This window comes from Echeneis naucrates, chromosome 1 (genome assembly GCF_900963305.1).
Source record: "Echeneis naucrates chromosome 1, fEcheNa1.1, whole genome shotgun sequence".
Taxonomy (NCBI): Eukaryota; Metazoa; Chordata; class Actinopteri; order Carangiformes; family Echeneidae; genus Echeneis; species Echeneis naucrates.
Genome location: NC_042511.1, coordinates 17,678,799 through 17,701,588, shown reverse-complemented (window position 1 = coordinate 17,701,588; position 22,790 = coordinate 17,678,799). Strand labels below are relative to the sequence as shown.

At 39.5% G+C, this 22,790-nt stretch overlaps 2 protein-coding genes across 5 annotated transcripts in view; one reads left to right on the top strand and one right to left on the bottom strand.

Annotated features, from left to right (window-relative positions):
• The window catches only part of myh10 (myosin, heavy chain 10, non-muscle), a 50,745-nt gene extending 43,599 nt beyond the window's left edge, over positions 1-7,146 (bottom strand). For 2 of the 4 annotated variants that reach the window (XM_029503104.1, XM_029503113.1), the window contains exon 1: positions 1,132-1,476. In XM_029503104.1, coding sequence (XP_029358964.1) covers positions 1,132-1,476 — 345 coding nt within the window. Of the gene's footprint in view, positions 1-1,131; positions 1,480-7,130 lie in introns of those variants that run through there. The other 2 variants (XM_029503125.1, XM_029503119.1) reach the window with 2 other exon arrangements.
• Positions 7,147-9,762: 2,616 nt separating this feature from the next.
• On the top strand, positions 9,763-21,450 carry cygb2 (cytoglobin 2). Its single transcript, XM_029509569.1, has 3 exons — positions 9,763-9,950; positions 18,755-18,986; positions 21,286-21,450. The coding sequence occupies exons 1-3, from the start codon at positions 9,763-9,765 to the stop codon at positions 21,448-21,450; spliced, it is 585 nt and encodes a 194-aa protein (XP_029365429.1).
• The last annotated feature ends 1,340 nt before the right edge of the window (positions 21,451-22,790 follow it).

Genomic DNA, 22,790 nt, shown 5'->3' with positions numbered 1-22,790 from the left:
TTTCTTTTTTTTTTTTTACTTAACCTGCAAGGGACTTAATACCATAATATTAGTGGTTTGGCAGGGCGCTACTATAAGATGACCCTGGCACAATTATACTTCATCAACATAAAAAATACCTAACTTTTTCATTAGCCTTTCAAATGGCATGACCTCATCCATTATGTTTCAAACATCTGTTTCAAACCACAAAATACTTGTAACTGCATCTTCCCATAAACCTAATATAAGAGCTAGTGAATAATGACAAAATGGGAGTTTTTTTAAATTGATGAACAAAGATCCACGTTTTCACACAATCCCAACCCTAAGAGTTTTTTTTTTATCTTATTTTATTACTTATTAATCATTCACTGAATACCTAATGTGGCCTCTATGTGTGAACTCCTCAGCCCCTGTCTCCCCCTTGGGTCTCAAGTGCCCCATAAGCTCCATGCCTGGGCTATTCCAGGAATGCATGTGAGTAAGTGGGACATCATGAGGGAAACTGGAAGCTTAAGGAGGACACAATTTCTTTTTCAGTATGATGGAGGCATCTATGTGCATTGTATTAAACAGTAATGCCACAGCAACTCAAAAAAAAAAAAAATTAAAACAGGTAAATGTTTTTGTTGAATTTAATCCATTGCTAGAAAATTATTTCCTGCTGCTGTAGCTTATCAAGTACAAGAAATAAAATTTTCGTTGCTGCTCTAAATCAGTAGCTGCACAGCACAACTTCCTGTTGTGCTATGATTTTAAGAGTGGCAATTAATAACAATATATTGCAATATTAGCATTGACATTAACAAAGTTACATTTGACACGGTTTTGGTGTTTGGGCTCACAAATTTACAAAATCCTGTTCCTGCATTTTAGACAGTCAGCGGCTTTTCCAATACAAGTAATGGAAAATCTGTAAGTTATTGTTGTTGATCGCCGTGCTCTCATCTATTACTCACGCTGTGTTACTGTAAAATTTTACTGACTGCAGTGATAATACTTAATCTCACTGTGTGACATTAACAACAAAACGTATTTCTTTAATTCTGACAAAGTGATATATCAACATAATTAAACTATAAAATTGTAACTTTTTTGTTAGTTTCCAAAATTATTTTTTTTAGAGGTAACAGCCCATGAAATACTCACATAGATGAGGCCAGAGTAGTAGCGGTCTTTGAGGTTGTGCAGCACAGATGCTTCATTCAGACAAGTGAGTTCAGCCATATCCTCTACTTTGCTGAATTTTGGTGGATTCATTTTCTGGATGTCATCTTTATTGACAACTGCTTTCTTCCCATTTTCAGCAAGTTCCACCACCACCTCATCTCCACGCTCCTCATGAATGCTGGCTGCCTCAAACCCATGGCGTTCTGATGGTATCCATACAAGTCTCTTGGCAGTCCAGTCAGCCTGGGCGGCTGGGTTATAGACCACAGCGCGGTCCACAAAGAGGTACCGCTCGGGGTCCTCCTGCCCACTCCTCTGTGCCATTGCTGCTGGAAAGCAGAATACACTCGCCCACCTAGAGCAAGGAAATAAAGCATAATGTTCACCAATTAAAAAAAAAAAAAAAAATGCAACATCAAGAATTCACACAGTTGATAGTTGCTTTGCTCACTTTATAAAAAAATCCTGTGAAGAAAATTACTACTACGACTACTACTGGCATTAATGAAGGCTGTGTTCTAGTGATCTAGTGACATACCAAACCACGACAGTATTTAAATCAGTGTATATCACTGTCATTTGTTTATGTTGTATGTACATGTTCTGAAATAAAGTGATTATTATTAATGATTCAAATAAGCCAAAAGTGGATGTCGGTCCACAAAGAGGTACCGCTCCAGGTCCTCCTGCCCACTCCTCTGTTAATCCAGTCAATTACAAACCTTAAAAATTAAAGTTGAATAAAATTCTCTTATAAAGCAGTCATTTTAAGAGAGAAGACTGAAAAATCAAGATCAAAATTCACATCTTATGTGAAGTGACAATTATTAATTTTTCCTGCACAGGACAGACACATTTTTTAAAGTACGCAAAAGTTTTCTGCTGTGATAAATAATTGTAACTTTCCATAGAATAAATTAAAAAAAAAAGCTGTATTGTGTTATTTGTATTTATACATTCATTGTGCATTCTGGAATTGGTTCTCTTCTTAACAACATGGACATGTTATCAGGGTCAAAAACCTACAAGCAATCATACTTCAAGGCAAATCTGATTAGATGACATGTCACAAATGTCATTGATTTTCCAGTCACAATCATCATGACTTATAAACAGTGACAGGGTGAGCAAAAGAGAGCACCCATAGTGTTTGAAAATAAAAATATTTTATTTGAACAAAATAGAGAAATTCAAGTTCAACAAAATGTAGTCAGAGTGCAATAAGGTTTAGCTAGACTGCTTTGCTCAGGGATTTGTTTGGCCCACACAAAGTGGCATGCTCTCGTCCAGCCTTTGCACCGCCATCCCTGTGCATAGCCAATCCACATGTTCCACATCCACATCTTCAGCAGCATCAGGAATCCTAACTGTGTTGTGTGATTAAAACCAAGAGGGAAACTAGTATTTATCCATATACCAAAGCAATTAACTAACCTTCGCAATAAACATCCAAAACATACAGTTTAAGGCAAAAAAATGATTGACACATTATTATATACAGCTTAAAGATGTCTTTTAATAAAGAGCAACTGGCATTTTGATGATATGAATGTGGAGAGAGGACATCACTCCTTCTTTCTTCTTACTAATCTGAGACTACATCAACTGATGAATGCTCAGAGGATATTTAACCTACAATCAAGCCTTGTGCTTAAATCAGCCGCTGGTTAGACATGAATCTGGGTCAGGTCACGGGATGGAAGGGAGGAGGGGGCAGTGTGGCTGCCGTGTCAGTGCATCCCCTCACTCTGAGCTGGGAAACGCTTACTTTTACCCGTCAGACAGTTCCACGCCACGGGCGATGTGTAGCACACAGTCTGACAGTCGGACATCTGAACGCTGCCTATGAAAATAGCTCGCCGTGGTCCAATAAAGCCAGACCAAGCCAACAGCTGCACCAGCTAGGTTAGCCTGCTAACGTTAGCGCAAAGTTGGCTTCACATCCCACCCGTTGAAAGAGATGCATCCAAGGACCCAGCACTGGGCAACCAGCTAAACACAACAGGGGGGTCTGCCCCGGCCCATTTCTCTATAAGGCCACTATAATGGACAAATAAACTTCCAAATCGTCAAATTTACATGTAGACGGGAGTTTTGGGTTTGAACCGTGCAGCCTGCTGAAGCAGAGCTCCATCATGGGTGCGGGAGGCTCAGAGCTGGGTGGGGATAAAAGCAGGCGGACAATGACCGCACCGTTTCACTGCAGCTCTTAAAGATTAAACTCATAAAAAAAACAACAACAATAACAACAAACAATCAAACAAAGGGACGCCCGTGACACAAATATTAATTCAAGGTACGTGACGCTAAGAGACCGCAGTGTGTGCGCGGCTAACATTAGCTCAGCGTGTCGGTCCTCCATCATTGAAAAGTCACGGCACAATAATCCGCTTGCTAACGGCAACGGTTACTGTTGCTAGCCACCACATCCCTCCCGAAAATTACCGGCCCCAGCTCTCTTCTGCTGGACTCACCTCGCACACGGCAGGGGAAGAAACTGTGCCCGGCTGTTTCACTGTATCCAGTGGATGGGTGTAATCGTGCTAAGACAGTCCCTTCTCCTCGGCCGCTCTCTCATCAGTGGTACCCCGCCACCATCCAGCACCGTCTCAACCGAACTCCTGCCGGGCAACGGCAACGCGCCACCGCACTGCCCATTCGTTTTTTAGGGTTACTCCCACCACGCAGCTCTGGAATCTTATTGGATGTTCAAGTCTGATGCCTCGTCGTGATTGGTCCAAAATAATTTCCATCCCCAAACTTTGAGTATTGGCGTTTGACTGCCCTGATACCAACACCTGCAGCCTGTGGATGCTGCGGTGGCTGCACAGAGCGTCCGTCTTGCATCTTCCATCGAGCAATGAGCCACTGGAAACATGTTTCTATCCATCAGTTTCATATAAACACATATATTATAGAAATGAATTAATCCCAGTATTATTTAAACTACACTCTTTCATTTTTTCACATTTTGCCCACGTATTTACGAATTGTACTATAAACTTTCTGCTGTTTTCTGTTATCTTAAATCTTAAAATATATGTCTTACTCTAGTTTTTCTTTCTTACACTTGACTCTGCAGAGATAAAGATGTCTACCTAATTTTGTATAATCTCAAATTTTATTTCTCTTAATTATTCAGTTATATCAGATATCTATTTATTTGTTTATTTGTGTTTCACTTGTCTCACGTATTTTACAGAGGACAGTCAAAGCAAACTAGTTCAACAAAGCTAAATGCATACAACCAATATGCATAACAGAGGTAGTATTTTAAAAAAACAAACCATGAGATAAGCACGCATGTGGTCTTACGAAATTAAAAGGGAGAATAATACAAATGCAAGAAATGGACAGGGAAACCTCAAGATCTTGATATCTTTCAGATGAAATATGATTTTCTAACATTGCCAATAATGTCAATAATAAGGGCTTTCAATCTGAGACCCAGGCATCTTAAAGGGTATATTGCAGGTTAAAGACATCAATCTTTAGAAAAATAATATAGGAGCTTTTTTTCTTCAAAAGATATTGGTAAATACATTAATGGCCTTTTATTATTTTTACCTTCATTATTGTTTCACATGTATTCCTCCTCAGACTTGTAGGACATCTTTGTGTGTTAAAATAGTGCCCCCTGTTGCATTATGATAGGCATTACTGCTATCCACCACGTGCCTCCATGTAAAATAGCTTGATATGAGAAGCTGAGATCTAAAATAATAATAATAAAAAACATAATCCACAAAAACTAATTTGTGCTTAGGAAACATAGTTTAGAGATTTGCTAAAAAATTACGATGAATTTTTATTATTAGGTATTATGATATTAATTGTTTTAGCTTTAAGGGTCTTGCTTAGGTATTCATTTGCAATTTCTCTTTAGGCTGGATCAAAAGCTTTGCAGTGTTCCTTGGGCAACATCAAGAGGCATATGAGAAAATGCAGACATCATCAACATAATCCTATCACATTTCTGTGTTAACTCATTGCTTTCTTTGCAGTCCTTATTATATTTGTGACAGATTTGGAAAGCTAATCCCCCAATTAAAAATTAAAATGCCAAATTAAAATTGGACTAAGATTGAAATTTGAAATATTTAGCAATAAGTTGTTGTCAATATTCCACAATACTGTTTTACTACAAAATCTTAAACATTTTCTTTTCATATTTCCATGATTTCAAGAAAATTAATGAAAGGCAGTTAAAATACATATCTTGTGAGCCTGTATTACATTGTTCCACCAGGTGACTGCCTGAAAGGAGAGGAAAGTAGCTCTACCTCAGGCCTCCACACAGATCAAGACCTCCAGCATCTCTGTTACATTGCATCTGTGAACACAGTCATATTCTGTTTTCTGCCCCAGAGGAGCATCTCTGTTTCGACACCTACGGTATAAAGTAAAAGGTTAAATCAGTTTTCATGCGAGCAGGCCTTATTTTGGCAATGGCAACTTATGAACTGTGGACTGTATCATCCACTTCCTCATCAGGAGCTGACATGACCAGAAAATGCAGTTTCCTTTGGCATCATTTATGCTTTGCTCAGGTTTTTCTTTGATCTTTTGGTGAAGCTTAATAAAAGCTTGGCACCATACAAGACTCTATAACATAATATATGAGTAATATAAGAATATATTTCTCCGAAATATTTTTCAATGTAACCTGTTTGCTAAATCTATTTTGTCTGATATAAATGTTTTTGAAAATGAAATAATAACAATATTTTTTGAATAATTACAATGTTTTTATGGGCTAAATTGAATTTGGCCATTAATTTTATTTTATTTGATGTCCAACATTTGTTGCTGATGTTAGAATGTCTATCATTAGTAAAAATACATGTAAAATTTTTCTCTTGTGTTTAAACATGTTCTTAATCAGACCATTTTCTGAACAGATCATTTAATGAATGGTTTAGGCTTTTGGGCTTTCTGTCTTTGTGGTTTTTTTCACCCTTACACACTGGTTCTGGGTAAGGTCCATGGTTAATCATGCACCTAACTCCAGTCCATGGGTCAGGGTTCATTAAACAAAGAAACTTCTTGTTTTATGAAGTGCGGCAGACAGTAGAGGGCAGCAGCAGTAAAGGTAAAGCACTGCAGACCTTTGACTTGGCAGAGATTGAACTCAGGTCCAGTCTATGTGTAGCACATATTTACATGTAAGATGTGTTGTTAATGCGACTATAAAGCTATATTTCACAGTCTTCAATGGAATGGAACAGGAGTCAGACAGATTTCTATCAGCGACACAGGGGTGTCAACTAACTCGGTTATGTATTCCTTGTATGCTCTTTTCCCACGTTCACTTTCACTGTCACTGTGAAACAGTCACGCACTGCCATACAGATTTAAAGAAAGAAATAGCAGACTGGTTAATTTTTTTAAAATTTAATGGCACATACTAAGCAGTAGCGTAGCTTGAGTCACAGATGCAAGGAGTCTGAGTGAATGATTTCATCTTGTCTTGACGAGTGACAGAGTGACACCCTTTGGTGTGGCGCAGAAATCTGCCATTTTGCAAAATGCTGTGACAGCTCCATCTCCCAATTGTTGGCTTCTTCAGTCGCCTCTGTGGCATAATAGACCTGTCATCAGCATCGTCCTCCACCATCCCTCCCTTGCTTTTGTCTAGACAGCAGTTTATCACACATCTGCAGCGTTTTTTCTCTCTTCTCTTGTGCAGATAAGAAATGTAAATTGTGCCATTTTCAATACCGGATAGAGATAAATATTTGACCTCCCCAAGCATGGTCTTTGGTTTTCTGTACATAAATAAATTTATGTGCTCTCTTAGCAAAAACCTCAGTCACAGTAAATCATTGTCTTTTGTTGAATTCTTAAATTTAATTTCTTCACTGGGTTAAATTTCCTCACTCTAATTATTTTTTTAGAAAAAAAATAATATCATTTGATGTTCGTTGTTTGTTCCTTTTATTGAAAAAAAAAAACACCTTCACAATCACTCACAAAACAAAAAGGAATCAGTGGGAAACAGGTGAAATGCCAGAATTGTTCTCTTTATTGCTTAGCAATTTACTGAGTGTTTTTTGATCCTCATATCTGACAGTATGAAACCATCGTCTCCCATTTCTTATCTCAACATTTTGGAGACCATTTTTCAGTCTCTGGGGAATCATTTCTTAGGGGGGTGAATGGGACTTATGACTTTAATGCTTATGAAGTCCAGCTTCTGACATGTTATAGTCATCTGTAGCCATGGATTTGTAAAAGATATTCATTTTATTTCTGTATAGCTCATTTATAGGTTCTTATAGAATACTAAACCTCCATTAGACTCTTTAGTAATTTTGGTGCAACAGAACACACAATAAACACTACTAAAGCTAAAGGACAGATCAGTCATAGCATTATGACCGTAGACAATTAATGTGAACCACATTGATTATCTTGTTACAATGGCACCTGTCAGTGGATGGCCTCATGGCTGAACCACAGGCTTGGCCGCAAAGGCAGATTCAGACTAAACATATGTTCTAAAACCATTAATAATTTTTAAAGCTGGTGAGCAAAAGTAGATGAATTGGCAGGCAAAAGACTGAGTAAAAAGGTAAAAACAGGCCAGGAATCTAGAGGTTTACAGACAAAGTGGTACAAACTTAGATAGCTTAGTTTAGATACTCAACAGGGGAGAGGAATTTGAAAATATGCCCAACACAGTGGGATAGGGAAGACCAGAAAGACAGGAGGGCAATAAGTGGAGGAAACTGAAAAGAGACAAGGTCTAAGTATCAAAATAAAGCACAATAGAAAAGGGAACTCAACTCACCAGACTGGTTGCGACAGGTTAAAAATATAAATGAACATTTTGTCTGCATGTTTATGTCTTGGAAACATAAAATACTTTGCAAGCATAAGGATGTACAGGTCAAGTTACTGTGGCTTCAAATCCTGGTTCCGAAAAAAAGGTATCAAAGCACACTGCCCATCAGTCAGTTATGTACAGGGCCATGTAGCTGCAGAAAGTCAGCGTGTCCATGACAACATTCTTCCACCATCAACGTCAACATTTTCTTTTGCATCATATGAATATTACCTTTGCTTACCTGGCAGCAAAATGCATTATGGGAAGAAGTTAATCTGGCCAAGGCAGTGTGATGCGTTGGATAATGTTCTGCTGGGAAAAAATGTGTCCTGCCAATCATATGGCTGCTACTTTGACATGTAGCGCCTATCTAAACATTGTCAGAGACCAAGTCCAGGCCTTCGAGGGAACAATATTCCCTCAGTGATATCTGTCAGTGATGAAATTCCATTTTCTGGTCCACAACTTTACCTCGCTTGAACTCCCTTAACCTGCTCGAACAGATGAGGTTTGGATCTAGCTGGTGGATGTCAATGGAGCTACAAGCATTAAACCATGTCTGATCAAAGAGCCAGACATGGTAAGGACATCGTCTCTCTATTTGTACTGTATAAAGGTGCAAAATGTCATTTGAAATGTGATTTAAAGTCTAATATGACAAATGTCTGAAAGAGAACACACAACGTTGCACGCGACGCAACATTACCTTTTCGTTTACATCATCTGTTGACTTGTCTGATCATCATTTCTTGTAGCTCAGCTTTGGTTTCCACCAGAGAAATGGCTGGATGGTTACTTGCTAAGAGCCCATATATGTTCAACAGCTAGTCTTTACCCATTTCTGTCTGCTCTTTAGTAGCAAGTTGTGCAATGAGGAACATTTTTCTTGACTTTTCTGTAAAAAGAAATGAGGGTCAACCAGAAGAGTGATGTGATAAAACCAAAACAGCCAGCTGAAAGAAAACAGAAATCTCTTTGTGGGTTTATTTCTTTGTGTAATCCCCATCACAATAAAACCACTGATGACATGAATTATTTATTTTATATGTCAATTTTGACTATGAGATGTGTGTCTGAAAACCTTTTCTCACTGTGAGTGTGCCGATACGTGCGGTCAAACGTGAACAACATGTGTGTGTGTGTTGGAGGCTGCTCTCAGAGACCCTCTCCCCTCCTTCATCTTTGGATTCTCCACCCTCTCTCTCTCTCTCTCTCTCTCTCTCTCTCTCTCTCTCTCTCTCTTTCCCTCTGTTTTCTCCCCACCCCTGCTCTCTCATCCCATCAGGTCTTCACAACACACACGGCTGCCTCATCTCCTTCAGCAGAGCGGGAGGATCAGAGAGGGGGGAGACTGGAAGTGGTAGAGGAGCAGCATCAGCATCCCTGACTCCCTCACTGGGGGAGAGAGGGAGAGAGGGAGGTAGAAGAGAAGTGAGAGAAAGAAGTTTTTTGGAAGCTAGAGGACAAGTGAGGGAGAGTTTGGGGTGAGAGCTTGGTGGGTGGGGGGAGGGGGGAGGGGGGGGGGTTTGGGTGCTCCATTTTCCCTCTTTCTTTCCTTTGTTTCTGGGGGAATTGTGAGCGCTGTCTGCCTCTGCTCTTCTCCTTCTCCCCTTCTCCTCCTCTTTCTCTTCATCCTCCTCTCCGCTCCCTCTTCTCACCCCGGCTTTCCTCTCCCATCTCCCGCCGTGGGGTCTCAGCTCTCCATCTCCCTCCCCCCCTCCCTCGCTCCCTACTTCCCCCGAGCCCTGCTGGGAGCCTCCGGGCTGCTGCGCCGCGGGAGGATGTCTCGCAGGGAGTCTCCGCCGCCGCACTCGCCCCCTCCGCCCCCGCTTCAGCACCTAAGGGTGCCGGGCGAGGACCGGCCGGAGCGGGCCGAGCCACTGTCCGACGCCGAGAGGGAGATCATCCAGGACACGTGGGGCCACGTTTACAAGAACTGCGAGGACGTGGGGGTGTCCGTGCTCATCAGGTGAGGGCTGTTTGTGGTGTACATGTGTAAGACACGGCTGTATCAGCAGGACTGGACCTGTGAGCATGAGATGAGGGACAGATCAAGTTTTAAGTCTCTACCGCCATCAGCTGCCTGAGCGCTCTGTCTGAAGATGCTTTATCCTCACAATCAAACCTGACACCTCATTCATTATCTGCCACTGTATCATAAATCATCTGTGGTTGAGGAGTAAAGTATTGGGATCTGTTTGTCAGTCACCACAACCCAGCATATCGTCGATGAAGCCTTATTGCAAAAGTTCGTGTTAGGAAATAAGTCCAACCATTCCACTGTTTCCAAACCAATGTGACAATCAATTGTGACAGACTTTTAGCATGCCTGGTTATAGTAAGGGTTGATAACCTCAGCAGTAATGAGGATTTGCGCAACAATCTCAATTTTTGTTGCTTCATTTCTGAATTACCAAGATATTTGGTGATAAATTACCAAAACAGCAACAACAAAAACTAATAAGTCGCAGTAGAGGCTCAGAAGTAATTGTAGACATATGAATAGTTGTTGGTTTCATTTAAACTGGTGCTAATTTCTTTACATCAGATTTAAGAAATATGAGAAACATTGTGTTGTAAAATGGTGTAAAACGTCCCACCACATGATTTAAAACACATCAACTGCGGTGTAACAATGAGGGGAGGGGATCTGATGAAAGCTTCATTGTGATTATTGATATCAATAACCTGGCACTGATAGGAAATCGGCAATCTGTTAAAAGTAAAGGTGCTGATGTGTTGGTGGTTGCTGATTTTATTTTGTTGCTGTGAACGTTCCTTGAATTTTCCCTTCAGTGGCTTCTGAATGAATCTTCAGTTCCAGTGTTGTAGAGTTTGTCAAGGTTATAGAGCACAGAGTTTACCTTCACCCATGGGCCAAGTTCCTGCAAATCCCTACCAAGCTCCATCTGGGCTGTGAGGAAAACTGCAGGTTATGCCCACAGGCCCGAAATAGGCCTACAGTTATCATAAAAAGCACAGCTTTTAAATAATTATAAATGTTTTGTGAGCTTCATGAATGTCCTGAAGTGATTGTTTTATTAGAATAATTGGATTCATTATCTACCCAAATACAAAAAGGACAAAGAGGTAAATTATTTTTGCTCCATCAGCATGTGTGGTGAGTCAGCAGGAAATAATCAAAAGCCTGAGGAAAAGCCGAAATAGCCTTTTCAGTGAGCAACTTTGAAGGGGAGTGAATTGGGTGCCATGTCAGAGCATGATATCAGTCAATATCACCTTAACCATATAACAACAGGGACACTGTGAACTAGACTGAAGGTCTTCTGTCGTCACACCAAACCTTCACGTGTCAATGATCCTCGACACAACCATTCTCATTGAAACACCATCTCTAGGATTATGCCTAAGCGTAAATACTTTGATCCAGTTCGTGCAGACAATAATGGCCATGACCCCGAGATTATTATCAGCGCACCAAATTCAAACTAAGTCTCATGTTTTTTTTTTTTACTCAGCACACTCTTTACTGACGTGTATCATATACCATACCCTACTATTACAGACAGCCCGAACAGACATTGGGCAATAGCTTGGCGTATTATGTGTGTTCAATATTATTATTAGTCTTTGCAATTAAATGGGTTAGGGTTAGGGTTAGGGTTAGTGTATGGATAATAATGTATGGATTTATAAGTTAAAAAAAAAAAGCATAAATAGAACACCAGCAAACAAAAATATCTTGTGTTTGATGAACTCCAGTGATTTAACTTCCCAGCTTGCCACAGCAATGGAGGAGTGCACATTGGGGTGTGCTGTATGATATGGGGGTACACTGTATGATCACTGTGGGGTGACGTTACAGACCTGAACCAGAGAGGCCATGTTTTATATGTTTTAATGTATGGTTCTTGAATAATACACTATATCTTTGGAATAGTTTTGGTGTTTATTACTTGTTGTAAAGTCCTTATATAATATTTATTATAGAAATAATCAGTTAATTCTACCATGTTTTAAGTGATGTATCCGATCAATGATCCAAGGCACACAGAGAGAGGTTTGTGATCTGTGCTCGCATGCAGAGTAATGTTTTAGAAATTCAACAACAGACACATGAAGAAGGTAATCCAGTGATACAATTAATGAGGCTGCATTTTGCCACACACACACTTTGTGCTTTCCAAACCCATTCCCTCAACCTTTCACCAATTATTGGGCTCTGGTAATTGTGGGAAAGGAACATTGCATTCCTCTGTCTCCCTTTACTTGTTACGCTTTGAGAAGACACCCAGTATCTGATATGTTGGATTTGTCTCATTTATATTTGGTCTGTGTATAATTCATGTGTAGAAGACAGTTCAGGCATCATGAATTCTCATCTCTGTGTATAGTGGAAGCACCTTATTTTCATATTATTCACAGCTGATGCTCATTCACTGCTACCATCTTCTTAAGTTGCCAAAACGCATAAACAGAAACAGCTCTTCAACAGGCATTAATGCTCTTTGGAGCTGCAAAGTGCAGCTCGCTAACGGGATGTAACGCAGATTGACTGTGTTTTTCCAGCTTCTTTTTTTCTTTCTTCTTCTTGTCAGAGAAGAAGGACTTGTTTGAATGGCCGCGCATGAACTGTTATACTATGAAGGCCTTTAAGGGCTTGTTAAAATGGACAGCGAGTTGTAGCCAAGGAGACTGATGTGAGAGAGACAAACTGATTTTCAGGTTGTGGTGAAGCAAATCCCTTAGGGTGGAGCGTGTTCAGGGCAAAGACCATCTTTAGTGTGTGTGTTTGTGTGTGTGTGTGTGTGTGTGCATGCATCCTTGTGCTCTTATCTGTGGTTGACAGCAACAAGCTCTGGCACTTACATGTCTCCCTCCCAGTCTCACTCTCTGTCTTCTCTCAGTCACTACTTTAAATTTTTTAGCTTTCTTTCCCAAGTTTGCCACATATTTTGCTCCCATGATGTAAAGGTGGAATTTATCATGCTAACTTTGGTGTTGATTCATATTGATAAACAGTTTCTCACAGCTAGGTAGCAGGACAAAAGACATAATGTGTTTGCGGAATACGACACAGTCAGTAAGAACATATACAATTCCAATTTGCCCCTGAACTCTTCTATTCTGAACCCAAAGATGTTAAGTTCACAATGATATAAAAAAGACAATATTGCATAGTAAAACTTAAATGATAAATCAGTTGGATAACTGATTAACGGATCCTCAGTTAAATAATATTACCTGAGGCTGACTCTGGGTCAGATCTTGCATCGTTGAGATCTTATTTCTGACATCAGTCCACAACACGAATTTCACATTATTACGTTGACCTATCTGCCTTGATGCATGGATGATAGCCCAGTTGATTTCACCAATGCGCACAAATGCAATTGCACCAAAGAGTAGCACACTCCAGGCATCGACAGAACAGTAAATATGGCTGTGTGAATAAAATCAACCTCTCACTATTTTTACTCATATAGTTAAGTGTTGATGGGTGAATTCAAGCACATTTTCTTCAAGCAAGCATGTTTGTGACACAATGAATACAGTTTGAGAAAATCTCATTAAATGTATTTGAAGTACTTTCCTGGTGTATTTGTATTCTTTGGTAAATGCATAAAGGTATCAGATGAGGTAATCACCACTGAAACATACACTGCAGGAATGGTCTCATCTTTTGAACTGAACTTTGACAGATACAATATAATAAACACAATGCTCAAAAAGAAACATGTGGACATGTTGGTGTCCGAGGAGGTTTCAGGAAATTACCAGAATTAAAAGTTTCATGGCAATCCATCTGACACTTATTTAGACATTTGCCTCTGAACTAGGGGTTGGACAGTAGACAGTTATTGCTATTATGGATCTCAGTATGTTCAAGATTCCAAAGTAAGTATGACATCCTTTTTGCCAATATGTCTTTGTGTTAAACATTTGCTTATGAATATATAGACATTTTTTGCAGGTCTTCTAAAACGTTTTTTTTTTTTTTTTTGGCTTGTGAGAAACGCATCCTTTAAGTTTCAGCAGTAAGACTCAAAGTTGTTCAAGCTATTCCAAAAAATTATTAAAAGACCTTTCCAGTCTAATCAAAATGTGATCAAGAAGCCCTCCTGATGGCTTTGATGAATTCATTTAAATGCAGAGACAGGTGCAAAAATGTGTTGAGAGCTCTCCAAACTACTTGACACTGGTACTCCTCCTCTCACACAGGAACAAATTGATTCCAAGTTTGCTTCAATATGCAGGTATTACAATTCTGAGATGTATTTTACCAGCAGAATGACTCCCACTGGTGTTGGCAACACAGATTTTACTGTCAAAGTTTTTACAATCTTGACATTCATTTGATGGATTTGTACATCTGATGCAGATAGTCATGGTTCTCAGATGATGAATAGTAATATCTCTGATTTTCTGACTTTTCCATTAGTATCACCACCAGTGTTGTCCTTCATACTGCTTTGATTTTCAGAAAACATTTGTCTTTATATTCTCAGCAAATTCTGAGGATTGTGGGACAAACCTTAAAGGGAGGATAGAGACTTCTTGATGCAAGATCAAAACATAGTTTCTCATGTTTGGCAATTTGCCTGTTGCATATTTCCTTTTAATGTACTGTAAAACCTTCCCTTGGCTGCAGGGGATAAAAGGTTTTCCATCCTTACACAAGAAGACAAGCACTGTTTTTCTTCAAAGAAAGAATTGGAGCAGCACTGCAGTTAACTTTCCTGTTTGTCTAAGCGACATAAAACTGACTGCATTCTCCCTCACTCCAAGGAGAGAGGAGTGTATATGTATCATGACAGCTGGTAGAGGCAAGCTTAGGAGTGCTACAAGCAAGTGGAGCCTTTGTGGGCCTAGCATGACACAGGATCTGAGAGATGTGGATGTAGTGTAGCAGTGATGCCCAGGGCCAAACTCCAACTGGGAAATAACTGTATGAGCAATTCTAGTCAGCTGGAGGACAGACAAGATTTAAAGTGGGTCAGAGCATAAGTGTATGTGTGTATGTGTGTGTGTGTGTGTTTCTGTGCTAATCCATCTGTTTATTAGTCAGTGTAAAGTTTCAAAGCTTAGTCTGAGCTTTACTCTGAATTGTTGTTGTCACTTTACTTTTCTCACAAACCTCTTTAGCCAAGCTTGTGTAGACATTCTTATTTATTTAACCATCGCCAATCCTCTTTCCTCTGTCATACTGAGCTGCTTTGAGCTCACTGTCGGGTGTGATGAAAACTGTCAAACCCCTAAGTCAAAGCAAGTCTTTGTAACTACAGTTCCACAGGACAATTTACATTTTCTTTGTTTATCTCCCTTACATCGACCAGGGTGGTTTGAAAATGGAATTTACTACATCTGCACCTAAAATAACTCCATAAAAAAAACGTGTTTAAACACAATCCAGACACATCAGAGATAAGTGTCATCTACTCCCACATCACCACTCTTTAATGCAGATCGGAGAGTTCAAAAGCTGTGAAGTAAAAGTAAAGAGCAGCTGAGAAAGTGTTTCTCAGGTTTGAAGGAGTCTGTCAGGACAGGCTAACTGTAGTAACCTTTTCATCATGAACAAACTATATTAGCATCTGGCTTTTAATTCATAGTCCCCAGGGGAGGACTGCTTGTCTTTTCACTTTTCATCATCATGGCATTTTCTTCTTGTAACAGACACATACATGGAGCCTCACAAAGACGCCACTGCAGCTCTATTTCATATGAGGATATATTAGGATATTTCATCCTGTTGCCATCCTGACATTGCCTGTTGTTTCACCAAAATTTCTACCAAGAAAGGTATTTCTATATCATTTAAAAACACATCAGAAGAACTTTAATGATCAAGTGAAAACTAAACCTTTTTAGAAAATACATACAACATGGAGAGATGAAAAATGCAGGCTGTCAGCTGCTCTAAAGCCTGATGACTGAAAAAGCTTGTTTTAATAGCATCCGTGAGTTTAACAATGTGGTAGCTAAAAAGATATTACTGGCATATGTTTTTCAAAGTGCCTCCGGCAGGCGTCTTTCAGGTTGATCCACTCACACAAACAGCACCAGATATACACAAAATTAAAAAAAACCTCTCTTGAACACCTGTATCCAATTACCATTAAAGAGGCTGATCAATCTCACCTATCATGGGTCTCGCGGGTGCTGCCACACTCTGAAGGTTTCTGTCCTGCTCCTTCTTCCAGTTACGCTGTTGATGGATTCAACCCTTGTGAGACAATGAAAAGCACCTGTGACTGTGAGAAGTGCATTTGGCTCAAAACATTGCTTACAAGGAAAGAAAATCCTAAAACTAGTTGGAATATGTCATGATGTGTGTTGAAAGTCTTCAGGAGATCTTTGCATTGTTTGAGTCTGGATCTTGTTTCTGTACTATGAATCAGTGACTCTGTATCTGTAGGCCATTCATTTCTTGGTTATTTCTCATTTTTCAAGTATGAGTGCCCACATTCATTATGGATTTATTATGGGACATGAATGCAATTTGTCCCAGTTAAGTCTAATTGATGCCATATAGCTGTTATCTTTATTTATCGGGAACAATTCAAGAATAAATAGAAACAATCTTGTTCTTCTGCTTGTGGTTTCAATACGCTATGTATACAGGAATTTAAAGCATGTGTTTCTTCTTAAAGGATTGCCAGACAATGTGGACAAACAATGGCACACAACAGGAGCATTTCTCATATTCCTCCTGCTTTTCTTGGCATTTATTCACATACAGTGTGTACGGAAAGTATTCAGACCCCTTAAAAAATTTTTCACATCATTTGCTAAAATCATTTAAGTTATTTTTTGTTTTCATTAATGTACACAGCACCCCATTTTGACAGAGAAACACAGAAATGTAGACATTTTTGCAAATGTATTAAGAAATATCACATGGCCATAAGTATTCAGACCCTTTGCTATGACACTCGTATATTTAACTCAGCTGCTGTCCATTTCTTCTGATCATTTCTCAGATGGTTCTACACCTTCAGTGGAGTCCAGCTGTGTGTAATTAAACTGATTGGACTTGATTAGGAAAGGCATACACCTGTCTATATAAGAACTTCCAGCGCATGTCAGAGCCAATGAGGATCATGAGGCCGAAGGAACTGCCCAAAGAGCTCAGTGACAGACCTGTGGGACAGCATAGATCTGGCCTTTCTGCTGCACTGAAGGTTCCAAAGAGCACAATGGCCTCCATCATCCTTAAATGGAAGATGTTTGGGACAGCCAGAACTCAGACCAGAGATGGGAGAAAGTTCTAGAAAGTCAACCATCACTGCAGCCCTCCACCAATTGGAGCTTTATAGCAGAGTGGCCCGACGGGAGTCTCTCCTCAGTGCAAGACACATGAAAGCCTCCAGAGAGTTTACCAAAAAGCACATGAAGGACTCCCAGACTATGAGGAATAAGATTCTCTGCTCTGATGAGACCAAGACTGCATTTTTTGGCCTTAATTCTCAGCAGTATGTGTGGAGCAAACCAGGCACTGCTCATCACCTGCCCAATAGAGTCCCAACAGTGAAGCATGGTTGTGGCAGCATCATGCTGTGGGGGGTTTTCAGCTGCAGAGACAGGACCACTCTTTGCAATTGAAGGAAAGATGAATGCGGCCAAGTACAGAGATATCCGGGACGAAAACCTTTTCCAGAGTGCTCAAGACCTCACACTGGGCTGAAGGCTCACCATCCAACAAGACAATGACCCTAAATGCACAGATAAAATAACAGGGCGGCTTTGAAACAAATGTCTGTTCTTAAATGGCCCAGCCAGAGAGAATATCATTCCCAAGAAGACTCATGGCTGTATTAGCACAAACAGGTGTTTCTTTGCAATACTCAACAAAGTGTCTGAAAACTTATGGGCACGTGATATTTCAGTTTTTGTTCTTCAATAAATTTACAAAAATGTCTACAATTTTATGTTTTTCTGTCAAAATGGGGTGCTATGTACATTAATGAGGACAAAAATCTACTTAAATGTTTTTAGTAAATGGCTGCAATGTAACAAAGAGTGAAAAATTTAAGGCGGTCTGAATACCTTCTGTACCCACTGTACAAATAATAATAGCTTAAAAATTACCTAAAACAGAAAACAAGGAATGAAAGTGAGAAAATGGGAAAGTGCTATTTCACTATCAGCTGGTCGATGTAGTCACTGAAGGGATGATCATGTGTTTGCCTTTTATTACATTAGTATGTAACATTACCTGGTCCTCTTTCTGCCAGTTGATTCATACATTGACTTTATTGTTGTCTTACACTTGCAATCATATCAGGCCATCCTTTTTTTTTTCAAACCTTTGCTTTAAGTAGATGATGTATCAATTCATCTGCACTGCAATGTTAATTTCTCTTACCTCATTTTATTCTTTTTCTCCTTTAAATTTTTTTGAATGGACCACTCCTTAGTATAGCATGTCAAAGCATGCACTAAATGCATTTCCTTCACTATTTGTGATGTTTTGTCAGGACAGAAAATATGAGGTGGCACTGTTCAAAACAGCAGAACAAGTTAGGCTAGCTTTCAGTATCAAATATACTAAACAGATGCTACTAAATTGATCAGTTGAGAGACGCAGTGTTTATCATTAGTATACATTTTAGTGTCGTTCACTTAATCTGTGCACTTAGAAAATAAAATATAATGTGAAATGTTGCTTTGGGTACGGAAAAATGGATTTCCACATACAAAGAGCCGCACATTTGGACAAATTCTTTGTGTGTGTGTGTGTGTGTGTGTGTTTGTGTAAGTTTAATGCAATTGAAGCATTTTTTCAAATTCTTTTCTTTGTCTCTCAAGGTTTTTTGTGAACTTCCCATCAGCGAAACAATACTTCAGCCAGTTCCAGGACATGGATGATCCAGAGGAGATGGAGCGAAGCAGCCAACTTCGGCACCACGCCCGTAGGGTGATGAACGCCATCAACAGTGTGGTGGAGAACCTCCATGACCCAGAGAAGGTGTCAGCAGTGCTGGCCCTGGTGGGAAAGGCCCATGCCATCAAACACAAGGTGGAGCCCATGTACTTCAAGGTAAGATCAGGAAATAGCCCCCACTCTGACACTGATAAACACAGCCAGTCATCTTCTGCTTTTCTCTCTCTAGTGATTTTTTAAGAATATTCAGTGTTATTGCTGTCAAAAATCCATGAAATGTCATTACCACAGGAGTGTTATTTTCTTGGACTCCCTGCCTCCGTGGTAACCCAAGCAACCCAAGCAACCCTTTGCCTAAAAAAAAAAAAAAAACAATTTCATTTTAAGTTATCTCTTTGTTTTGCTTAATGATGCTATTAGTAGTTTGAACTTGTGAAAACTGTATAATTGCTTCACACTATCAAGTTTAGAAATAAGTTTTCATGGGGCTAGACAATATATTCCACTCCCTTCATATGTTCTGTTGTATAACGCAGCCACATGACAGAGAATCAGGGAGCATAAATCCAGTGCGATCCTGGAATCATGTCACGAGATCTGTCCCTGTTTGAAGACCTATCCTTTGGATGATCTGGTCTTCACTGGTAGCCGTTGGAGACCACATAGGCCAAATTGAAATGAGACGCTTGAGTCAACAAAGTATTTTTACCTTTCATCACCAGTTGCTGCTGCCTCTACTGTTGAGTTAGAAGGAAAAGCTCCTGTTGCCAAGCAACTTTGAAAACGCGTAATTTCTTTTCTTTTTCTTTTTTTTTTTTTACAAAAACCTGAGGTTTTAAGGCCTTTGATTTAACAGTTGTACTGTTAGCTACAACTCATTACTACATTTAAATGTGCTTTCCCCAGGCTCCCTCTTGGTGTTTTTTGACGCCATATCTTTTTAGTTACACAATGAATCTTGGGATATGTTGAGCTGCAAAGGATCAATCCATTATAGCCTCAGTTTGCCAGGAAACGCAGGACACATTTGTAAGCAGCATGTGAAGGCGCCTTTGAACCAGGACAGTCTAGTCCAGCCGACTGTGACGCATTTGGTCTTTAAATGCAGCTTCCGAAGGCTGTGATTCAGGATGTACCAACACACCCTGGAGCACACCAGTGGGCTACTGAAACAACTTCATTTTGAGGTACACTTTAAGCAAATAAATACATTCCAAAAGTCATTAAGATGCAAGACTGATTAAAATTACACATTTAAGTTGCACAGAAAATGGTTCCAAATTGTCTTTTGATTTGATTAACAATATTTTTGGCAAAAAATCTAAATGTACTATAGAATAAATATTAAAATCATGACAAGATATTCGTGTCAAAGATAACAGTGCCGAGGCAGAAAGATACAGAAGCTGGACCAAGTATCATCAAAAATGTTTAGTTTAGATTATATGGTTGCATAATTTTCAGTGCGAAACTCATATGCTTCCTCTTTTTCTCTGATTGAAGAGTAAAGTAAAATCTCCCCTCCTCAAGTCTTTTGAATGCCGTCTGCAGTTGGATCTGTGAGCAGAACGAACTGCCAGCAGTGAAGCACTGCGAACCACAAACAGCCCTTCAAATATGGTTTAACATTTAACTGATTGGTGAATAAACCATTAAATGGATTCATGGCCATGTTTTGCTCCCTCTGTTTTTATCATGATGGCTGATAAACATGTTGTGTATCAACATTTTGGGCTGTAGAGCAACACAATGCACCGAATTCCACCACAAAGTTCATTAGAGCTGAGAGTGATTTTTGGGATGATGTGTGGGATGTTGGATGGGATGAACATTTTCTCATTCTAATAAAAATTATCAACTTTATATGTAAAAATCACAGCATAGGCTTCAACTTTGAGGCTAAAGGTTTTGCAAACACAAAATAAATGTGTACTGTAATAAGAGCTTTTTACTAAAATATAGTTAATCCTTTTCAGTATTTTTTTATTTATTGGCAGATAAATGTGAGACTTCCTGCATGACTTTTTCTCCCAGTCTCATTGCTGCAGCTGTAACAACAGTACTCATCCACCCCATTTTAAATCAATATTGCTTTCTTTATTTTTGCTTTCCTTTTACACCTACATCTTTTCATTCCCCACCTGCACTCTCCCTTTTCTCTACTTTGTCATTTTCATGCCCTTTGTATTGCCTGTCCAGCCACCGCTTTCATGTTTTACTGATACCAATTCAATTCTCACCTGTCTCGCCCACTTTTATGTTCAGTGAATTGGACACTTTTTTGTCCGCCACTTCACTGCCACTTTATCAACTGAATATTATTTCTCTGCTCTGCCCTCTCCTCCCTCTGGCTGCCTACATTTGATAGCTGCATAGTCCTACTCTTTCTACCGCTCCCCCCCTTCTCTTTCTTTTTTTCTGTGTTAATAAAGTTTCTCACCCTCTTTTTTACCAGATCCTGAGCGGTGTGATGCTGGAGGTGTTGGCTGAAGATTTCCCAGAATTCTTCACTGCAGAGGTGCAGATGGTGTGGACCAAACTAATGGGGGCGGTGTACTGGCACGTGACGGGGGCCTACACGGAGGTGGGCTGGCTCCAGGTCTCCAGCTCAGCAGTGTGAAGAGTTAGGAAGAACAGGGGGTAAAGGCATATCCAGTGGACTTAATGAAATAAAAAAAGTGGAAATGATGTGTTTGTGATGATGTAAGATGCGGGAGGAGATGAGTGGGATAGCGAGGGTTTCTGAGAGGATGGTTTCACAGTCATGGATAAGATTAATGTGCTAATTGTGCAAATCTGTGATTTATTTTGTTGATATTTTAGTTGTTCGTGGTGGCATTTCCACATTGCACTTCTCACAGATGACTAGATGATGATGATGAGGAGGAGGGTGGAGCCACATGCCATTTTACGTTCCTAAGTTTCAGCCCGTGGCAGTGGTGCAGCTAATCACTACTAATCCAAACTGTTCTACTGTTTATCCGTTACCAAAAATATAAATTACGTCACTTCCTATGTAGCATGGGATTTTCCCCATTAAAGATCTACTAAGTGCTGAGACAAATCCAAAAGCTTTACTCAACTGGTAGACTTTTTTTTTTTTTAACTGTTTCATTCACAATTGACCATTCACTAAATCCCACCCAGCCTGAAGTTTCGCCTGTCAAGCTTTCCTGTTTACTACACACAGATTACAGTGATAGAGGTACATTTATTGTCATCAAAATTCTTAGCAAAATGATTTATTTAGAGAAAAAGGCACTTTTAAAGGGCATATTTAATAACAACTTTGGCAAGCAGATTTATGTTTTCCACAAGAAAAAGTCTAAAAATAGCTCAACCTATGTTTATCTATTTTGATGTATTTTTTCAAATTCTCAAATGTTGCTAGGTATTTCACATCACCTTGTTTGGCCACCTGTATTACCTGCTTGGGGTTGAGGTTTCCTTTTAGAAAATGTTGATGATATTTTAATCAGTTTAAAGATTTTAGTCATCTGATGTCTGGACGTTATCAGAGAAAAGATATTTTCTTTTCATATATTGAACAGGTCAGGTCTTAGTCTCAGAGGCAGCCTGTCTTGCTGAGCGTTGTTGAACCCCTGATTGTTAAAGTGAAATGGTTTTCTTCACCCTGACCTGTATCAACTTTAATCCCTTGGTTTGTTTTAATGTGGTGTAGAAACCTCTATGGATAATTTGGCTTGCAGTAAAAACCTGCTGAATGTCTGCTACATAAATGATTAACCATTACTTTAATTGCAAAAATATAATTAAGGTAATGTTGTATTGCTGGGTAGCTGCACTATGAGGATGTTTTAAAAAGATATTTTAAGGGAAATTAAGAATAATCATAACATCTGTGAATGGCTCCAAGACCAAATACAAAGTTAAGCTGCATGTTGTAATTCCAAAAAATAATGTAGTTTGCTACTGATATATTCCTTAGCCTTACTGCTA

Coding starts and splice junctions, on each gene's coding strand:
- cygb2 (XM_029509569.1), top strand. CDS start 9,763: ATGTCTCGCAGGGAGTCTCCGCCGCCGCACTCGCCCCCTCCGCCCCCG. Junction 9,951..18,754: donor GGGGTGTCCGTGCTCATCAG/GTGAGGGCTGTT, acceptor TTGTCTCTCAAG/GTTTTTTGTGAACTTCCCAT. Junction 18,987..21,285: donor TGGAGCCCATGTACTTCAAG/GTAAGATCAGGA, acceptor CTTTTTTACCAG/ATCCTGAGCGGTGTGATGCT.